At 37.6% G+C, this 18,947-nt stretch overlaps 1 protein-coding gene and 1 long non-coding RNA gene across 2 annotated transcripts in view; one reads left to right on the forward strand and one right to left on the reverse strand.

Annotated features, from left to right (window-relative positions):
* Nucleotides 1-8,883, reverse strand: part of ormdl2 (ORMDL sphingolipid biosynthesis regulator 2) — a 13,748-nt gene extending 4,865 nt beyond the window's left edge. Inside the window, exons 1-2 of the mRNA XM_085145676.1 lie at nt 8,746-8,883; nt 4,061-4,234 (exon numbers count right to left, since the gene is read on the reverse strand). Coding sequence (XP_085001802.1) covers nt 4,061-4,234 — 174 coding nt within the window. The 5' untranslated portion in view covers nt 8,746-8,883. The remainder of the gene's footprint in view (nt 1-4,060; nt 4,235-8,745) is intronic.
* Nucleotides 8,194-16,111, forward strand: LOC146494325 (uncharacterized). The gene is made up of 2 exons (XR_014871506.1): nt 8,194-8,674; nt 10,003-16,111. It is a non-coding gene; the product is annotated as an uncharacterized LOC146494325 (long non-coding RNA).
* Nucleotides 16,112-18,947: the final 2,836 nt, after the last annotated feature.

An 18,947-nucleotide genomic window follows, 5' to 3' on the forward strand; every position in this document is an offset into this window, starting at 1 on the left:
GGAAGTGACCCAACAAATTTTCCCAGCTCTGACATGTAAGAGCAGTATTGTGGAGAGCAAAATTACCTCTCCCAGGTGCAAACCACACTGAAGGTATAAACTGTGGGAAAAGAAAAATAACATACATTTTGTCTGATGTGCACTGCAAAACTGGTGTTTTTTTTGGTTTTGTTTTTTAAAGAACAGCGCTTCCCTGAGATATTAAAACAACAACCAATACACTTTCATCAACAGCAGCAAATCAGCTGGTTTTTAGCTTTTCAATCATACTGATGTAAAGCCAAAATGATTCTGAAACAATTGCCAGTGTTCGCTAATTTTTAGTCACTGAAAGTTTTAAATGATATGCTATCGGCTTGCCTCTTAGACCAAATGGTCACTATTCCTAAACTATTCATCTAAAGTTGATGAAGTTGGGCTCTTACACAGATTTCAAATGTGAAATGTTGACCCTTCAACTTCTACTCTGACCTTAGATTTGACCTTTCTAGTATAAGGAAATCTAAAGCCACACAGTAAAGTTACATGTTTTCTTAAGGCATATTAAAATATTAGATATAAAATATCTCACAAGTAATTTTTTTTAGTTTTCTTTCACAATATGCTGTATAAAGTATTGTAAATAATGGAAATTGCACCAGCGAAATGCATGTAAACTTAGTACTTAGTAAATACTTTCTTTTATTAATCCCCTTCACTCTTAACGCTGTAATGCAGAGTGCATCATATTTGAAATCTTTCGTATCTCTTTATCCATCACACATCATCAGTGTGAGAGGATTTGTTTTGTTTGTTCCGCTGTTGTACGGCACTACGTTGCCTGGCGGAAGGGCATGTGATCAGACACACAGTATTGAGGTTCAAGAGCGGTATGTTGGTCACATGTCCATCCACCAGGCAACATAGTGCCGTACGAAGTAGTGCGAAAAACAAACTTCAAAGTAGCGCTACGCGTTCAGTGGGAGGCGTGAATGACGAGCGGTGATAAACTTGCGAAAGGCAAGTTATGCCCAACTCCACCAGTGGATTCTGACAGCGTGGAAAAGTGTGAAAACACCACGATCACCAACGGATTTCGAAGGGCTGGACTGCTGCATGATGAAGAGGAGGACACCGCCACGGCCCTTCTGAGGGTTTTCGACTCTGACACTGACGACGAGGATTTCTTTGGTTTTGAAAGTGACAACAAAGGAGAGAAGCGGAGAGTGGATGACGAAGCCATCCTGAGCCTGTTTGTTTCCGACACTGGAGAAGAGGACTTTGGTGGTTTTAGTGCGCAGGAAGAAGAGAAAGATGGTGGTGAATGACTGACTTGTCTTCTTGTTAAAGCCGTGTCACTGCACCCGAGCCTAAAGGGTAGTCCGAATCTATTTTTCTGGTGTGCTGTAGGTTATTGTTATGTACTACATTTGTTACTCATTTATGAAGCACAGTACATGTTTCGTACTTGTAATTACTGGTGCTTGTACATCTACCTAAAAAGTTATGCAAATATGTACCCATAACTTGTTTTCAAAATATTAATAAAAGGGATGTGTCTCCAAACAGCCATCTCTTTCCTAACAATTCCCTTGCATATTCCCCGTGCATATTCTCTTACATATGATAAGTCAACATTGAAACACCTGCGGCTTTTAGTCAGGTGCGGCTAATGTATGTACAAAACAGGATTTTCCCCTGATTTTAGCTTGTGTGGCTAATATTCAGCTGTGCTTTGTAGTCCAGAAAATACGGTAATTTGGTTTTGTTGCAGAGACATCAACAAACTATGTATAAAAATTGCAACAATTCCTAAACAGTTAATGCAGTTTTCTGGAACCCCAGAAAATCTGCACTTCAATCACTGTTTGAGTTCAAATCCACTGTGATGGTGTACAGAGAAAACTACAAAAACTGAGTCTTAACTCAACAAATTATGGACCTAACTGTATTAATATATAAAACTATGAACAGATGAGAAGACATAAGCTTACAATTTATAAGTAAAACTCCTCTAAGCAGCAAATTGGTGAAAAATTAAAAAAAAAACAACAACAACTGTACGCGATTTGAATTTAGCATATCAAAATCAAAATTTTTTTTATCTCTGAAGCAGACGACTTCTGATAAACTGTTTAGCACTGTTATGAACAACCAAGATCATGGTACTTCACAAAGTTGTACTTTTCTCATTAACTCTGGACACCAGCACGCTTTACTGATATTGGGGGAGGGAGGTGTTAAGGAAAGTAGTGCTGTGTGCTGATCTGCCGATTAAATGCAAATGAAAGCGTGACCACAATTTCAGTTTCTTTTCACCTGAAAACAGATAAACCGATATTTTACGACACATATGCATCCTACAGTAAAACGAACAAAGCCACCTTTCAGCATGTAAAATGGAATAACATCCCAGGATCACGGAATATTGTTTAAGCGGGGGTGCCACACAAAAAACATGTCAGCACAAGTCATGATAAAACTGAAGAAAAGCTGATTAAATATGCAAGTGTCCACTGTCTTCGACGTCATATACCAAAAGGTTTAACTGTCATCTATTTGTCAGTTTAGTGTAATAGCATTGTTTAATATCGTGATGTTTTTATGATCTCACAAAATATAGAAGCTAAATTATGAATTAATCAGATTAGATTCTGATATTATCTGTATCTCTACCTGTCACCTGCTAGACTGCTAGACTACAAATACTAGCAACTGCCAGTGATAACGCTCAGACTCCTAGTACACAACTATGGTATCAATTTGAAAATCCTATGTCGACTTGTCACACAGTTATCAGTCGTGTCCAAATTCATGGGCTGCATTTGTAGGCCGATTACGTCACAGCGACGCGACGAAGGCTGTCCAAAGTCGTATACTCCTCCGAATGCAACCGACAAATGCATCCTCCTTTTCCCTGAATTTAAAGGATGGGTCGGGTGTACCCTTCGTGACCCACCATATCCCAGAATTCATAGCGTGGCCCAGCCAATTCCAGTTTTCAACAATGGCGGTGGCTACTAAGTTTTTAATATTACTCTTATTACTCCGGGTCACAAAATAAATGTTTAACATATTTTCAGGCAAGAATGTGGGTCTGTAAACTTCAAATATCTGCTCGGTTTATCAAGACATCGCATATTTGCAAAAGTGCTCTGACGTTTTCGGAGACGTCTGTTATCCACCAGCTCGATAGCTAGCCGGGAGCTCGAGGGTCACTAGAGCCGCCGAGAGCGGCAAACTCCCGGCAGATCATTTTTCAGATTATCGCGGTCTTTCGCTACTCAGGTTAAACGTAATATATAAGTCACTTAGACAACCTAAAAATGTTCTTGTTTGGCTTTTTTCAGTGTTTTATTTGTTCGTGAGTAAATCGGTTTGGCTGAGATTAAAGTTATTAGGTTACATAAAATAAAACTTTATTAATTAATTAATTAAGTGTGTGAATGTGTGTGTGAATGGGTGGATGACTGGATATGTAAAGCGCTTTGGGGTCCTTAGGGACTAGTAAGGCGCTATATAAATACAGGCCATTTAATCCCCCGGGTGGATTCCTCCTTGGTTTTCACACAGCTGAATAAACGTCAAACCCAAAACTGATTAAACAGAAGTGTGAGATGGTCGAGAATTTACACCAGTGTCCTGTTATATTTTAGATAGCAAGGAGCAGATGGTCGAGTTTATTAAACTCCACCGAGACAGCGGTGACACAAATCTGAAGGCTAGACCGTCCAATTTCACAGCCGTTTACTTCCGACCTTCTGAGGACCTGGCCCACGTAGACCGCGAAGGCCGGGTCCTCAGGAGGATGCAGCCCATGAATTTGGACACGACCATCATGTTCAGAAGACTCTCAGAAAACTTGACCTCTGACCTGTAGGTTGAGGTCACTGAGATCTGAACTTGTGAGAGATTTTTAGTAGCTACACCATCAATTTCAAGCTCTCGAGTTATCACATTCACAGACGTGTCCACGCTGCGTGTCCCAGCAGCGTGAGGACAACAGCCCATCAACCTTTTACGGCTGAAAGGCATGAAAATGTTCATTTCTACACAGCACAGCTGTTTAGGCTTTACTGACCAGATTGTGGATGACGTTAGTTAGTGTCCAGACCAGCGGGACAGTGAAGAAAGGGATGCTGAGCAGGACGATGTGCAAGACGACAGTGAGCAGCAGATAGGTGAGCCATATCCCTCTGCTGTTCATCACCCGTGTGTTGGGGTTTACCTCGCTGTGAGCGACGCCCACATTCATCTAGAAAAGGAAAGAAAATGGAAATGGAAAAAAAAACAAAAAACAAACAAAAACCTACATGCTTCAGAAGCACTCAAATGTAAACATTTAACCCCACAGAGTTCCAGCTTTGAGACAAGCAGAAACTTGGACAATTTAAACAGTAGAAATTTTATAACAGTGGCTAATTTCAGTTGCTTTTTGTTTTGTTGCTGCAGTGCGAATCATCTTTTTACGTTGCGTTTTATTATTTTATATAGATTTTCATTCATTTATCTCCTTTATTATATTTTACAGAACTTTTTTCTCTTAGGTCATTTTTATATTTTTGAGCTCATCATATTGTATTTATTTTTTTCAGCTAGTCTACTTTATTTATGCTATTTTATTATAGATATGTTTAATGGTTTGGCTTGTGTAACACAGGAATTTCCAGATATTTGGGACACCTAATGTAAATCTTATCTTCACATCAACATGCCAATTAGCAACAAAGGTATCTGTTTATGCAACAAAAGCTTCAAAAAGTTTTACATTACAGCAGTGACTACAACATTTGCACTGAAGCTCAGTACATTGTTCGTTCCTGAGTTTTGCTTGCTGTACCTTTCATATAGACAACAATAACGTCAAGATCTTGATCTGCTCTGCAGCTAAAGGGAAGTTAAATCAGTGAATAATACTTAATTTATTCTGGGCCATTCCATGAAAAAAAACCAACAACAATCCCATGTGACCTGTCAGAATCAGCTGTTTTTGTTTCCTTTTGTACGATCACTTTAGTACATTTCATGCAAAATGTTACTTTCATACTATCAACATTTTCCAAGTTACAGCAGCATGAAGTATGCTAAGTAGGGAGTGAGATGAAATCCTTATTTTAATTCAAATTATTTTTGTATATTTTATAACTTCTTCAACATAAGAAATAAAATTACACACCAATTAAAAAGTACAAAATGTTTACCCTCCCACTATGTCCTCTATGACCTCCAGGGGTCTGTGACTGTTTTAAATGCTTTCATAATATTCTTAGATTATTTTAGAAAGATATTCCCCTGATTTTGAGGAGGTAAGGAGTGGGTCCATATTTTTTTCATGGAAATGTTTTCTGTCATGTTAGCTACTCATTTCATTCATATAAAAAGAAGCAGGGCTATCAAACTAATTTTAGTTCATCAGTGCAGGACTGTGCAAACTATGTGTGACGTAATCTTGCAAATATAGCACTTATAATGTAGGAAAATCCCCCACACAATTAACTGAATCTAATAATATTAAGCCCAGTCAACTTCATACAGGTAACAAGTATAAACATTTCAATTAGAAGTTACTTATGGCATTGAAGAACCAGAACAGCCTAATAATGTGTAAAGAGGTCTATCTGCTTATCTTATTAACACTTTTTTTCTCCCTGCCTTTGAAGAGATGCTCTGTGAAATTATTTTGTTTTAGTGGACACTCATTAATTATTTCCTTTTACTGGAAGTAAGCTAGCTCACTTACAGTAGCACTGGTAAAAAAGTTTTTCAGTCATCTCAGAGAAGCCAATATCTCAACAATGACTCAGATCCACAAGCTTCAGGTTATCGGTTATCTGTTGAAACCTCTGAAATCAGTCTTTTTCAGGTCGTATTATATCTAGAACTGGCTATAACCCACCAAAGTGTAGAAATCCCCCCTGTGGGAGGCATTTAATTGGGGGAGTCCCTCTTTCTTGAAGTCTAAATTTCAAACAGTGGTTTATGGCCCCTATACAGCCCAATCTGATCTGAAACAAGATAGACCACTACACATTCATCATCATCCAAATGTTCCTCTTTGTTTAAGCTGTAAAAAGTAAGTCCTGAAAATGCTCACATTATATGAACTATTCACATACAAAAACCATTCACTTGGTTTCACTTTATTAGGCACACCTTTCTAATACTGGTTGGACCCCTTTCACCTTCAGAACTGCCTTAATTCTTTGTGGCTTAATTTCAGCATGGTGCTAGAAAATATTCCTCAAAGATCTGAGTTCATACCGACGTGATGCTTCCTGCAGTTGGTGCAGATTTGTGAGGTGCATATCCATGATGTTAATCTCCATTTTTTACCACATCCCAAAGCTGGTGTTTGCATTGAGATCTGGTGACTCTGGAGGCCATTTGAGTACAGTGAACTCTTTGTCGTGTTAAAAAAAAAAAAACAGTTGGAGATTCTTTTCAGCTTTTCTGGAAGCAGCTATCAGAAGAGGGGTACATTCTCTTTTGCTTATCCTTATCAAGGTTGCTTATGTCATTTAAATGATGCTCTGTTACAGCGACCCTGAGAGGTCGAATGCAACACAACTTAAGAAAAGATCAGCAAATAGAGAAATTCTACGCAAGCACAGAAAAAGCATTGGAATTCAATCTCGCAACTGTTCTGTCATTTTGTCTTCCCCAAAACACTTGTGTTTTACAACTTGGATTTTTTTTGGTTTTAATTTCTGTTGTGCTTTATTCAACCTTTGTTGTGTTTTTTGTGCTTTTGCAGCATTTTGCTATTCACTGGTGTTTTTTATGTTCCAGTGCATCTGACCTTTCAGAGCCACCATATCAGTTGGCACAAATCAACCGAAATGTGGCATGAAAACACCCCCACACTAAAACGGCCTCTCTGTGTTTAATTATTCGTTATTATTAATCCCCTGCTCTCTTCCACAGTGTGTCTTTGTCTGTTTTCCTGCGTGTTGTGGATTCAGAGGTGCTTTTCTGGATGTAGTAACTTGTTTTTTAAGTTATTGTTGCCTTCCTAACAGTTCAAACTGTTCTCCACTGACCTGTAGTATCAGCCAACCTGGCCGATGTCTGGCTCAAATTCAAGTTCAGATGTGACAGATTATTAATAACCTGCTATACAATGTTTTCTGGTAGGGAAGAAACAAACCCCCAAAACTTTCCTTCTTCTACAAAGCCAGCTAAATGGCTCGTTAACATGCTTCTAGCATATTCAGACTTTCAAACCTGAGCAATGTTTGAACATGAATCTCTCAAAAACTTTAAAGATAGAAGTAAAAAATGTTCACTAGCCTCTCTTACCATCAAACTGAATGTAATTACTGATTGTAATTTTTTGTACAAGAATAAGTGCTGCAAGAATTCTAATAAAACTGCTCAATCCACAATGACAGTTGAATGAAAATAGCATTGTCTTCATTTCTGTGACTCTCTTATGCTAAAAAGTATTCTACGTTTTATTTTGCATTATTGCGAAATTCAACTGCATATCATTCAGAGATTCTCACTAGTTAACTTTTGCAAAGTGATTTTTTATTCATGTGGGACTTTGCAGGACTACTTGATATTTAAATGCATTTGATCAAATCAGAGATCTTAATTCAAGGTAACAGAGGCGAGTGAGCATTTCAAACCTTTGTCTTATTTTTTTAAATATCCATGTTCAAACACTGCCTTAGATCTCAATGTCAAATCTGAGCTGATTTAACAAAGAAATATTACAAAAAAGTGACGATTTGAATGGAATAACCCTACTTTGACATTTCAGTCAAGTGTATCAATTTGCCTTTTGTTTATAATCTCGTTAACTTCCAGTTAGTTTCCAGAGTGGGTTTTCTTGTGCAACTTTCGCGTTAATCTTTTTTTTTAATTTTTTTTTTAAACATGCTCTGCAGGGGTATTTAAAATTTAAATTAAAGAAGTTCAGAGTATATGTCACATTGCAAACACAGCACTTTGTTGGTGCAGATGACTCAAAGTCATGCAGGCATGACAGTTTCAAATGCACACAATCCCCAAAGCCTCAACTAGCATGATGAGGGTTTGGGAAAAAGCGCTGGGGGGGAAAAAAAAAAACACTTAATACGAATTTTGTTTTGGTGGCCAAAATACACGCTTCCTCTCAAAGTAGATGCACCAAAGGCTTATCATGCTAGATGTGGTCAACGTAAGCAGCATGATGAGGCTTTGGGAAAAAGTGCTGGGGGGAAAAAATGACTTATTATGAATTTTGTTTCGTTGCCAAAATACACGCTTCCTCTCAAATTAGATGCAACAAAGCACATGCACCAAAGGCTTATCATGCTAGATGTGGTCAACATAACTAGCATGTTGAGGTTAGGGGAAAAATGACTCCACCCGACTGAGTTCTTCTGGTTTCCAAAACACGCGCTTCCTCTTTTAGCCGTCCCCAACATCAGTGGGCCAACATTCAGCCGTCTCACCGCAATTTTCAGACTCTTTAGACTCGAACAGTGTTAAATATACCACAAGAACAACACAGACAACCTTTCAGAAAATGCTCAGACTTTTCGAGTATATTATTTAACTAAATACGAGTCACATGACGTTCGCGGGCTAGCTAACAGCCGCTACCTACAGGTTGATAAGCTAACACCAGTTTAAATGTACTTTAATTACAATTAATCGTTTCACACGATACGTAAGCACCGAGGACGTAAACCGCTTCCGTCGTGCGGTGAGTAATAAATCTAGCTCGCGTGGTATTTCTAGATTTAAAGCGCTACATTTCACCGGAGAAAACTTTACCTTCCTGTGTTGTCGTAGCTCACCAGGAAATTCCTTGTTTTGTCTTCTTAACCCCGCCTTCGCTTGAGCTGGACTGGTTCCTCTGTCAAAACTCCAGCCCTGTCTTTTAACAACGGCAGGTAAACAGGTGAAAGGGGAAAACTGCGAGAGGTACACTAAAGATCAGCTGCCCAAGAAATTCCCGAGATGCCCCAGTAAATGTGTTGGCCACAGTTTAGTGCTACTGTTAATTCCCATATAACTACCTAGATATCAGGGTGGCTGCAGGCATGCAAAAGCTTTCAGATCATCTTTCAGGAACGCACATGGACAAAAAACAAACAAACAAAACAAAACAAAAAAACCCTTTAGACACTTACTCGCCGGGCACTTCATTAGGTACAACTGTGCCACTGCTTCTTAACACATCAATGTAATTAAGAATCACGGCAGCAACGGCGTTATTTGAGCATGTAGAAATGGTCAAGACGACCAGAGCACCAGAATGCAGAAAAAAGGTAAGGTAAAAGACTTTGATGTGGTGCCAGACAGGCTTGTGTATTTCCAGAGCTGCTGATCTACTGGAATTATCACACACAATCATCTCAAGGGTTTACAGAGAATGGTCTGAAAAACAGAAAATATCCAGTGAGCAGCAGTTCTGTGGGTAAATAACTTCTTGATGCCAGAAGTTATAGGATAGCGGTCAGGCTCCTTTAAGCTGAGAGGAAGGTAACAGTGACTCAAATAACCACTTTGTCATGTTACACAGTTTTGTGGTTTTTGAGCTTTCACATTCTGTTTGTTATTAAATATCTTCAGTTGGTTTCTTAAGTTTGCCTTCCTATAATTATTCTGAATTATTATTATGCCTTTTATTGCCTATTATCGGAGAGCATTTGTTTTCTCTTTTGTAAGTTGAGTTTGTGAATTATATACTCGTGCAGTTTGATTTGCCATCTTGTTTTTTTCCTCATGGTAGCAGTTTGTTAGTGTTGTATTCCTTCTTGTAGTTTATCCTGCCTCCCTTGTGTTCCCTGTATATAGTTAAGATCCCTGTATCCATTTTCCTGTTTTATTTTGATAGTCATGTTTTATTGTGCCTTGTGTTCAGTTTGACCTTCTTGTCTTGTGTAATTAGTTTTAGCCGTATCTTGTCGCTCTCCAGCATCCACTTTCCTTGATTTCCTTGTGTTTACTTTTGTCTCAGTTTCTTCTCATGTCATACTGTTTGTCTGCCAGTCAGTTCCCCTCGTGACTCTTTTTCTTTTTGTTTAGGGATCTTGTTACCTGCTGCCTGCTGGACAATGGCTCGCCAAAATTGGATGATAAAAGATTGGAAAAGGTTTTCAGATGGATTGGAGGGGTCAAAAATAGGGTAAATAACTTAAACCTATGAGCAGTTCAGGGTGGTGGTAATGTAATGGTGTGGGGGATATTTTGTTGTTACACTTTGGGCTCCTTAGTACAAGATGAGCATCATTGAAACACACTCTGAATCAGTAGTGTTGCTGACCATGTTCACCCCTTTATCACCATAGTGTACCCATCTTCTGATGTACACTACATGGAAATTGCCTCCACAGTCACCAGAACTCAGTCCAGTACAGCATCTTTGGAATGTGGTGAAATAAAAGGTTTTCACATCATGGATATGCGGCCAATAAATCTGCAGCAACTACATTAAGCTATCCTGCCACTATGGATTAAAATCTGTAAATGTTTCCAAGAACTTTTTGAATCTCAGTCACAAAGACGGCAGCTCTGAAGGCAAAAGGGGCTCTGACTCAGTACTAGCAAGGTGTACTAATAAAGTATGTAGTGAGTGTATATGCACTAATCTAAATATTCAGCACAATATCCTCTGCAGATTAACAATAACTCTCACGCTAACAATCAACAAATGGGGTGAATTTAGGGAACATTGAAAAGCACAGTAATACTAGGGTTGGTTTTCTTGTCCGATGATTGATAGTGGAACGTTTTTGTTAAGCCACTAGAGTCACTATAATGTTCTCATCAGTGTGACATGACATGTTGTAGTGGTTAAGGATCAAAGAGGAAGTTGACTTTGAAAAGCAGAGGAAAATGACACAAGCTAGTTTTAATCAAATATATTACATAAGTGATTATAGTGAACATGATGAAACCAGTAAATTTAATTCTTATCATCATCTCTATCTTAGGAACATGATATTAGATCATCCAAACCAAGTAATTATCACCCGTGTAATAGAAAAGTATTTAACAGACTCTATATCAGTGGGTCTTCATATGTGCAGACACTGGATCAACAACAAAATGTTCATGAACTGGTTGAATGTTGTCAGATGAGATATTCTAACCCTCTTTTCAGGATTCATGCTAACTACAGCCATATTGGACCAAGGTTACAATAAAATAATAACACTTGCTTGTGTAGTGAATAACACATTTGCTAAAAATCCCCAGGGGGTCACAAGCTAGCTTCTGGGCCAAGAAAGCAACCAAAAGTACCTTCTCTCATTTATCAAATAAACAATATACAGGCAAAATACGAGCCAAAGGACCATGTCGATGTGACCCACTGCATCTTAAAAGGAACACCAAACAACCTCTAAAATAACAACAAGAATATAATTCAATTTCTAGTGCATATCAGAAAATCTGTAAGAAGTAGCCTTCTTTTATTATTCATTTAATTTTATTTATTTATTTTTTAAATAATGCATCATGCCCATTGCAACTTTAGTTATTAGCATGTTGATTGGCCATCTCTCAGGTGGTTTTATAAGGTAATAATCTTCCCCCCATTCTGGGTTGCAACAGGACACAAATGATAACAGTGGGTCTTTCTAAAGTGAGGATGGAAGCCATGACATGACAAATACCTAGTCACACATCTATTGGTAAGAGCGTTGTTTTTACAGTAAAGAAATGAAAGTTGAGTTCAAATTCATAATGATAAAAACATGATTACATGAACTATTATGACCAAAAAACTCTATAAACTAAGTATGAATGGAACTGTACAGAAAAGTACTTAGCCTAGTCTAAGCAATGATAAATATCTGCTGTTCAAACCACCCAGATGTTTCCAAAAAGGTTTTTGGCTTAGGTTACACGTTCAGAATATGATATGATCATATCCTTCTGAGACCCAGTCTATTCATTATGTCCTCTGTAGTGGACAAAAGAGTTAAACCGAAAGATTTCCTCAGTTCTCAGGAGGACATGATATGACCTTTTCACATCAAATAGATGAGGGTAATTCCATCTCAGTTCATCATGTTTAATAAAAAAAAATCCCTCCTCACAGCTTGTCAAAATATTGAAAAAAAAGGGGAAAAAGTACATTTAATATGAATTGTAAAACAAAATAAACAACAAGAAATAGGAAAAAAATGGAAGGTTTCCTGGCTTTATTAATGTGGAATCTTGGGAATGTAGCTGAAGTTACTGCAGCATGATGGATGGAAGTCCCTAAGATACTTGGATGTTTGGTCTTTGAAGGTAGATTTGGGTGCCTGTAGAAATCATAATTTAGTATGTGTGGGAATAATATTTCATAGACAACTCATGTATGGCAGCCAAAGATTATAACAAATTATATCATTTCTAAAATTTGCAGATTTTAAGATAAAAGACCTAAATTATAACCAATGATTTTTGTTTACTAGGCAAGAAGGCTAGCTCTGATACTAAGGCTTCAAATATTAGTTCTAACAATATGTAAAGTATTTCCAATATATAATTTTTAATCAGTAATCAACAGTGCTCGGTAATTCAGTTTATTTATTTTTTAAGGGAAACTATAGTCGGTACACAAACAACTTTTTTCCCTTTCAAGAAATCATCAACTGAATGCAATCGTCAGGTGTCATCAAAATTCACTTGACTTCCTTCAAATAAGTCATCCTCTTTAATACATTTATATATTTTTGTTTTGTGTTGTAATAGCGGGACATTAAAATCTGTCCAAATCACCCTTAATTAACCCCAAATTCTTATTTATGGTTTACATAAATATTTACTTTTAGTGCTGTTTAGGAACGCAGTGAAACTGAATTTTAAATATTCATAGCTGACAGTGTTTTGTGCCGTAAAACTAAACCACTGTGCCAGCTAGAAATATTAGTCTAGTGTAAAAGTATTATGAAGCTAGTGTTGGAAATTACTTTAAAACTATGACTAGGTAACCTTTGTATTCCTTTTTTCCAATATAGAGATGAATAATATAATAATGTTTTCTACAAACGGGTCTTGCAGCTCAATATGTTTTCCATTTGTAACTCTGAGCTATACATTTGTCTATTTTTTTGTACAAAGCCACCAGTGAACTACAGAATTACACTGTTAGCTTCTATGGTATCGTGGGCATTGATTAATTTTGCCATGAAATTAAAAATAATACATAAATGGAGTGAACTGACATTCATAGTCTTTTCTAGACTTTCTAACTACTCAGAATGCTTTATACTGTAGTATGAAGTGGCCACATTTAACCATGTAGTCATACATTCATTTGATCATACTGTACTTTGTTCTACACATTATGCACTTTATTTACCTCACATCCAGTTAGCCTCACATGAATGGACTGTGTAGGAAGACTGGACTACCTGAAAGGAACCTTGTGAATTCACAGGAAGGTCCCAGCCACTTTGATGTTTTTAGTTCACAGACTTATTGCTTTTTAACCCTTGAAAACAGGATGTCTTCACTTGGAGGATCTGAATTTATTCTGTGAAGAGCAATTTTCAGTTGAGTCATACAAATGGCCTGTTGTGATTCTCTGTTCCTTCTGAGCAGATACTTCAGTTTCAGTCAGGCTGTGAATGCACAGCTCTCACTTGAGAAAGGAAGTGGTATTTTTTCCCTAAGACCATCAAGTTTATGCTGATAAATAGAGAGTTAAACTCGATATCTATTTCACTTTGACATCTTGTTAAGTAGCATTTGTTTTCTTAGTATCAAGTTTGTGAATTTGTTTAACAGTCACAGGTGTCGAACTCCAGGCCTCAGTGGCCGGTGTCCTGCAGATTTTAGATGTGTCTTTGATCCAACACAGCTGATTTAAATGGCTAAATTACCTCTTCAAAATGTCTTGTAGTTCTCCAGAGGCCTGGTAATAAACGAATCATTTGATTCAGGTGTATTGACCCAGGGTGATATCTAAAACCTGCAGGACACAGACCCTCGAGGCCTGGAGTTTGACACCCCTTGTTCTTCTTTATACTGCAACTCTGTAATGAGTCTTTATGTGCAATGTTACTGGCCAACTCCCTTTCCAAACAGTGTGTATTCTCTCTTTGATAAGAGACTCCTTAGCTTAAAAATAAAGAAATGGCTTCTTGCTAAATGGAGAGCAAGGCGAAGCAGTCCTCACTAACCTGCATTTTTGGTTTGAGCAGTCAAAAGGGCAAATGCTTTGACTCTTATAGCATTTATGTTATATTATAAATATAGTGAGAAAGAGAAATATGCTCATCAGTTGAACCCAGACAACACTGATTGTACAACTGATGATTGATTGTAAGACTGTCTGCAGTGACGGTCTTACAATCATCAGTTGATTCACCATGAGCTTGATTCACAGGCGCCAGCAGTCATAATCATCTTGACACATAAAAGGATGATTATTATTATTATTAGTAGTAGTACTATTTTTACACAACAACAGTTGGGTGAGTTGATCAGCTGGAGCGTATTTTTTGTGCCAGAGCCCCGTGACTTATTAATCCCACCAACCTTCAAAAAACATAATTTTGCATAATGAGTACTTCTGATGATTCCAGTAGATATAGCCTATTAAGATTTTATTTATTGAATGCAGAACTCATAAAATGGGCTAATATCATGATTTATTAATTTTTTTTACTTTGTGAAAACTGAGTTTGCCATTGGGTAAACTCCAGTGCAGTCCTATTAAAAAGCTGAAGTAAAGTAAACAGGGAATCTCTTTGTAGCTGCTGTTGATGCATTGTGATTTCAGATTGCTCAGAGCAGCATAGTGTTTAAGTATAAGTGTGGCAATTCATTCTTAATTTAACAAGCTTGATTTTATGGAAATGGGAATACCTCTTAGGAGGGAAATAAGTAAGCCAAAGTCAGAAGTACTGTTTGCTATTCTGTCACACCGAGGAGACTCCTCTTCAGTAGCACGAAAGCTGTGTAAAAAAGGAGAAAAGGGAAGTGATGTCGTTACTGAACTGGCTGAATGTCTCGGATATTCTGAAAAACTTAAGCTTGCTGCGTCAGACATTTTTTTAGGGAAATTTAATATTTACCTCTGAGTCTTTTATTTGCCCTTATTAAACAATAGTTGAATTGTCCACACAGAATTTGTCTGATCATCTGCAGCAGTTGATGGGTTATAATCACTTAGTACTTAACAATCAGCTGTAAACTCAAGTGTGGAAGTTCAGCCTTGATTTGATGAGTCTGATGGTGCAGTAAGGGAAGCATCTTGGAGAGCGGGAATGAGTAGAATGATTGAAGAGAAATAAAGCAGAGGTGCTGTTACCCGTTATGTCACTCTGATGTGGTTGCTTCCCAGGATTGTGTGAAAACAATTAAAAAGCACAAATCATGTTATTCCTAATGACCACTGACTGAATGTTCAGGGTGTTCTGACAAAGTTTTTTGAGTGGAAAATGTGTATTTATCAGTCTATTTTAGGGGATGATGTAAATGAGAAGTCATAGAGGGGCTCAGAATAAGAGAATTTCTATCCAAAAGCAAGCAGCTCCAAGGAACCTCTTCTTTGGTCTAGACTGAAATTCTGTAAAGACATTCATTGTCCTCAAAGAAATATGGATTAAATAACTAACAGCGGTGCTGGCTTGAATACTGAAGCCAGAGCTAAGGTGACCAGATGTCCTTCTCTAAGTGTCCCATATTTGGATGACCATGCACTTTTCTTTTTCTAAAGTCTGGCTTCCACCCAATGCTTGTGAAGGGAAGGGTTTTTATTGCAGTAAAATGAAGGTTAGCCTCTCTAATGCTATGCTCATCGGTGAAAATTACAAGTCAACAGAAAGTCACAAACTTAGCAGATTTTGTTGAATATGATGGAAAGCACTGAAAGGAAAATGAAGCACCAAGAAATATACTGAGAAATAGAGGTTTTGTCATTTTCTGCTAGAATTATTTTTCAGTTTCACACAGAGGGGGGAAATGTTTGTTTCATAATTGGCCAAATTGTCAGATATGGCTCCATACGTCCTCCAAGGTATGTCAGTCTGTGCATACATCCTTATCCTTATTGTATTAACATAGTAAAAAGAGTAGGAAAGGTCAACACAGTCAAATATAATATGTATCTGACTCCCTCCCAGCACTGTTAATGTGTCTGAGTTTGTCCAAGTCAAACACCATATTTAGGACAGGCAGAACCCCCTCCCCCCTCCCCCCCAAGAAAAACAAAAACAAACTACTACTACTTATATTTACAGGTGGCCACATCATGGTCTCTGCTGCAATGTGTGGCCAAACTGTTTATATATATATGCTAACAATTACCACTTGGAGATTTTCTGTTTTGGCTGCAGTGTTTATCTCCTTCTGACTCACTACATCACTGCACTCAAACCACTTCCCCCTTCCAACTCAGACTTGGCTTTCCCTTGCCTACTGGCCATCCCTAGTCATTTTCCCTTACTCTTCGCAAAAATTATTTTGACCTATGCCGTGTCTCTCACTTGGTATCTGCACCTGAGTTCACCTGGTTATTGTCCCTCTAACAGTAAAAGGGGAGGGGGGGGAGGAGGAGGAAGTAGTGCTGGAGGACCCTGAGGATATTGTTTCCCGGTAGCATGTTCATGTTGTTAAATAAATAAATAAAAAAAAAGAGAAGTGATGTCATTGCTATTGACCACACGATTACCGTACACTATGTTCTGATGAATTTAAGCGTCACACTTTTTTCACACAATTAAACAAGAAGCACTCTGAGAGCACAAATATCTGCCTTTACTTTTATAGTAGTAAAAGAATTATTGTATTATGGACATGTTCATTTTGTTTTCTTTGTTCTTTTTACATATACTTTAAGGGGTTTGTAGTGCAGTAAAAAGAAGCACACAGTAGAAGCTTTTGTTATTTGCTCTGTTGAAACCTATTTTAACATACCTGACATAATTTTGAGTATATTTATTTGTTATTTTTGTGGATATAGTAAATGTGTAGCATTAATTTTATTGTTTAGTAAAATTTGCTTACATTTTTAGTAAATATCAGGTGAATAAAGTTTTTGATCACAAATTCATTTTGTTTTTTTAAATATATGTGTATATATTGGCAAAAAGTCTTAGAATGTATTTTGTTTTCAAATCTTTGACAAATAAATTAAATAAATTAAGCCGACCTTGAAATTCTCAGTGAATGTAAGCCAAATTTGAATGGATTGTTGAAACCCCACTCTCCAAAAGTTGATTCTGTTCATCTGGACGTAGCGTTTTCAGTGGGAGAAACGTTTCGTCACTCATCCAAGTGACTTCTTCTGTCTCAGCTGACTGCAGGTTTCCCCAATCTTAAAAACAGTACATTCGCATAATGACTGAAACCAGCCCACTGAAGGAACAATGGGCTGGGTGGTCAGTTCCTTCATCATGATTATGCAAATTCTCATGACCATTGATCAACAACCACTGACCAAACCACATTTTCTATAGTGCCATTATCAATCATATTATTAAATGGCAATGGGTGGTTGCATGTGGTAATGAGGATTTCTATGTGTCTGATCTCTTAGATGACATGTTTGCCTCATTTGACCAAGGTGAATTTCTCCCAAGGGAGACAATAAAGGCTAATCTAAGAATCCTCTGACTGACCAATTGACATAATCATAAACCAGGGGTCCCCAATCCTAGTCCGCGAGGGCCGGTGTCCCTGCAGGTTTTAGATCTCACCCTGGGTCAACACACCTGAATCACATGATTAGTTCATTACCAGGCCTCTGATGGATCAAGGACACATCTAAAACCTGCAGGGACACCGGCCCTCGTGGACTGGGATTGGGGACCCCTGTCATAAACGATGAGCGTTTCAGAATCAGGGACACTGAACAGCTTAAGTTTTTGCAACATAATAGAGCACACTCACAGTATGGACAAAAAAAGAAACAAAAGTGGATCACGAGGTGTTGTTTTGACAGCTGCTGTTTAAAGTTTAAATAAATAAATAAAGACTGCACAACGGGTTCCAGTATGGTCAAACATCTTTACACAGCCATCTAGTTTTTTTGTTTTGTTTTTGTTTTTTTCAGCAGTAATTCTATTGATTAACTTGAGCTGTCCTTTCCAAAGGTGGGAAGGAATAACTGAAAATCTTCAGTTTCTGCAAAATAACAGACTCAAACAGTTGCTGTTTTGATACCGGTGCGCAAAAGCGAAAAACAAAACAAAACCAAAACAAAACATTTTGAGTCACATTGGCAGCTCTTCAATCCAGACTGAAATTTTTAACATTTACATTTTAGATTTTTATCATAAAGCAATGGACTTAGGGGGAGAGAAGACAGGCGTTAATAATATGCATGATGAATGAGGGGAAAAGGAAAGAAATGCTCAGTGCATCACTGGAAGTTCCCCAGTCTGTAAGCTTTATCAAAAGGAAAAGCTTGAATCCAGATCTTAAAATCATGTGATTACATCTGATTGCCATGAGTATATTGTGTCGTATTTGGTGATCTTTTCATTTTGCAATCTAATTGGTTCAAGATTTTTTAAAGGGAATAATTATGACCTAATCCCTTCAATACACCGCCCACGATTTAAAAAAATAATAAAAATAACCGTAAACAACAAAATCTCTCGAGTGACTAATCGTAACATTTCTGAACTTCCTGATTGCATCACAAATCCTCTGCAGAGTAAACAGCACGTCACGTCACATACAATAAACCATGCAGCTGATTAAAAAAAAGAAAAAAAAAAAAGTAATAATGATCCTACCCACAGACATCAAAAGCATCCATTGCTGATTAGTGTAGCACTTTAAATGCTGTATGTGGGTTCACATCGGTTATTTTTCTTTGTGTGTTATATTTGACGTGATAACTTGTTGAGCATTTTTCAGTTTTTGCAAACGTGCTCAATAGGTAAATAATTTCCTCATGTGCTCCGAGAGCCAGGAAAATAAGTTGTGCTCTCCAGCAGTGGATGGAAACTATAGAGTATGAAGTTTCGAACTCAAAGAGTGCAAGTGGGTGGGACACGAGGGAGGCGGAATAATTTCAG

Source organism: Neolamprologus multifasciatus, chromosome 20, assembly GCF_963576455.1.
Source record: "Neolamprologus multifasciatus chromosome 20, fNeoMul1.2, whole genome shotgun sequence".
Lineage (NCBI taxonomy): Eukaryota > Metazoa > Chordata > Actinopteri > Cichliformes > Cichlidae > Neolamprologus > Neolamprologus multifasciatus.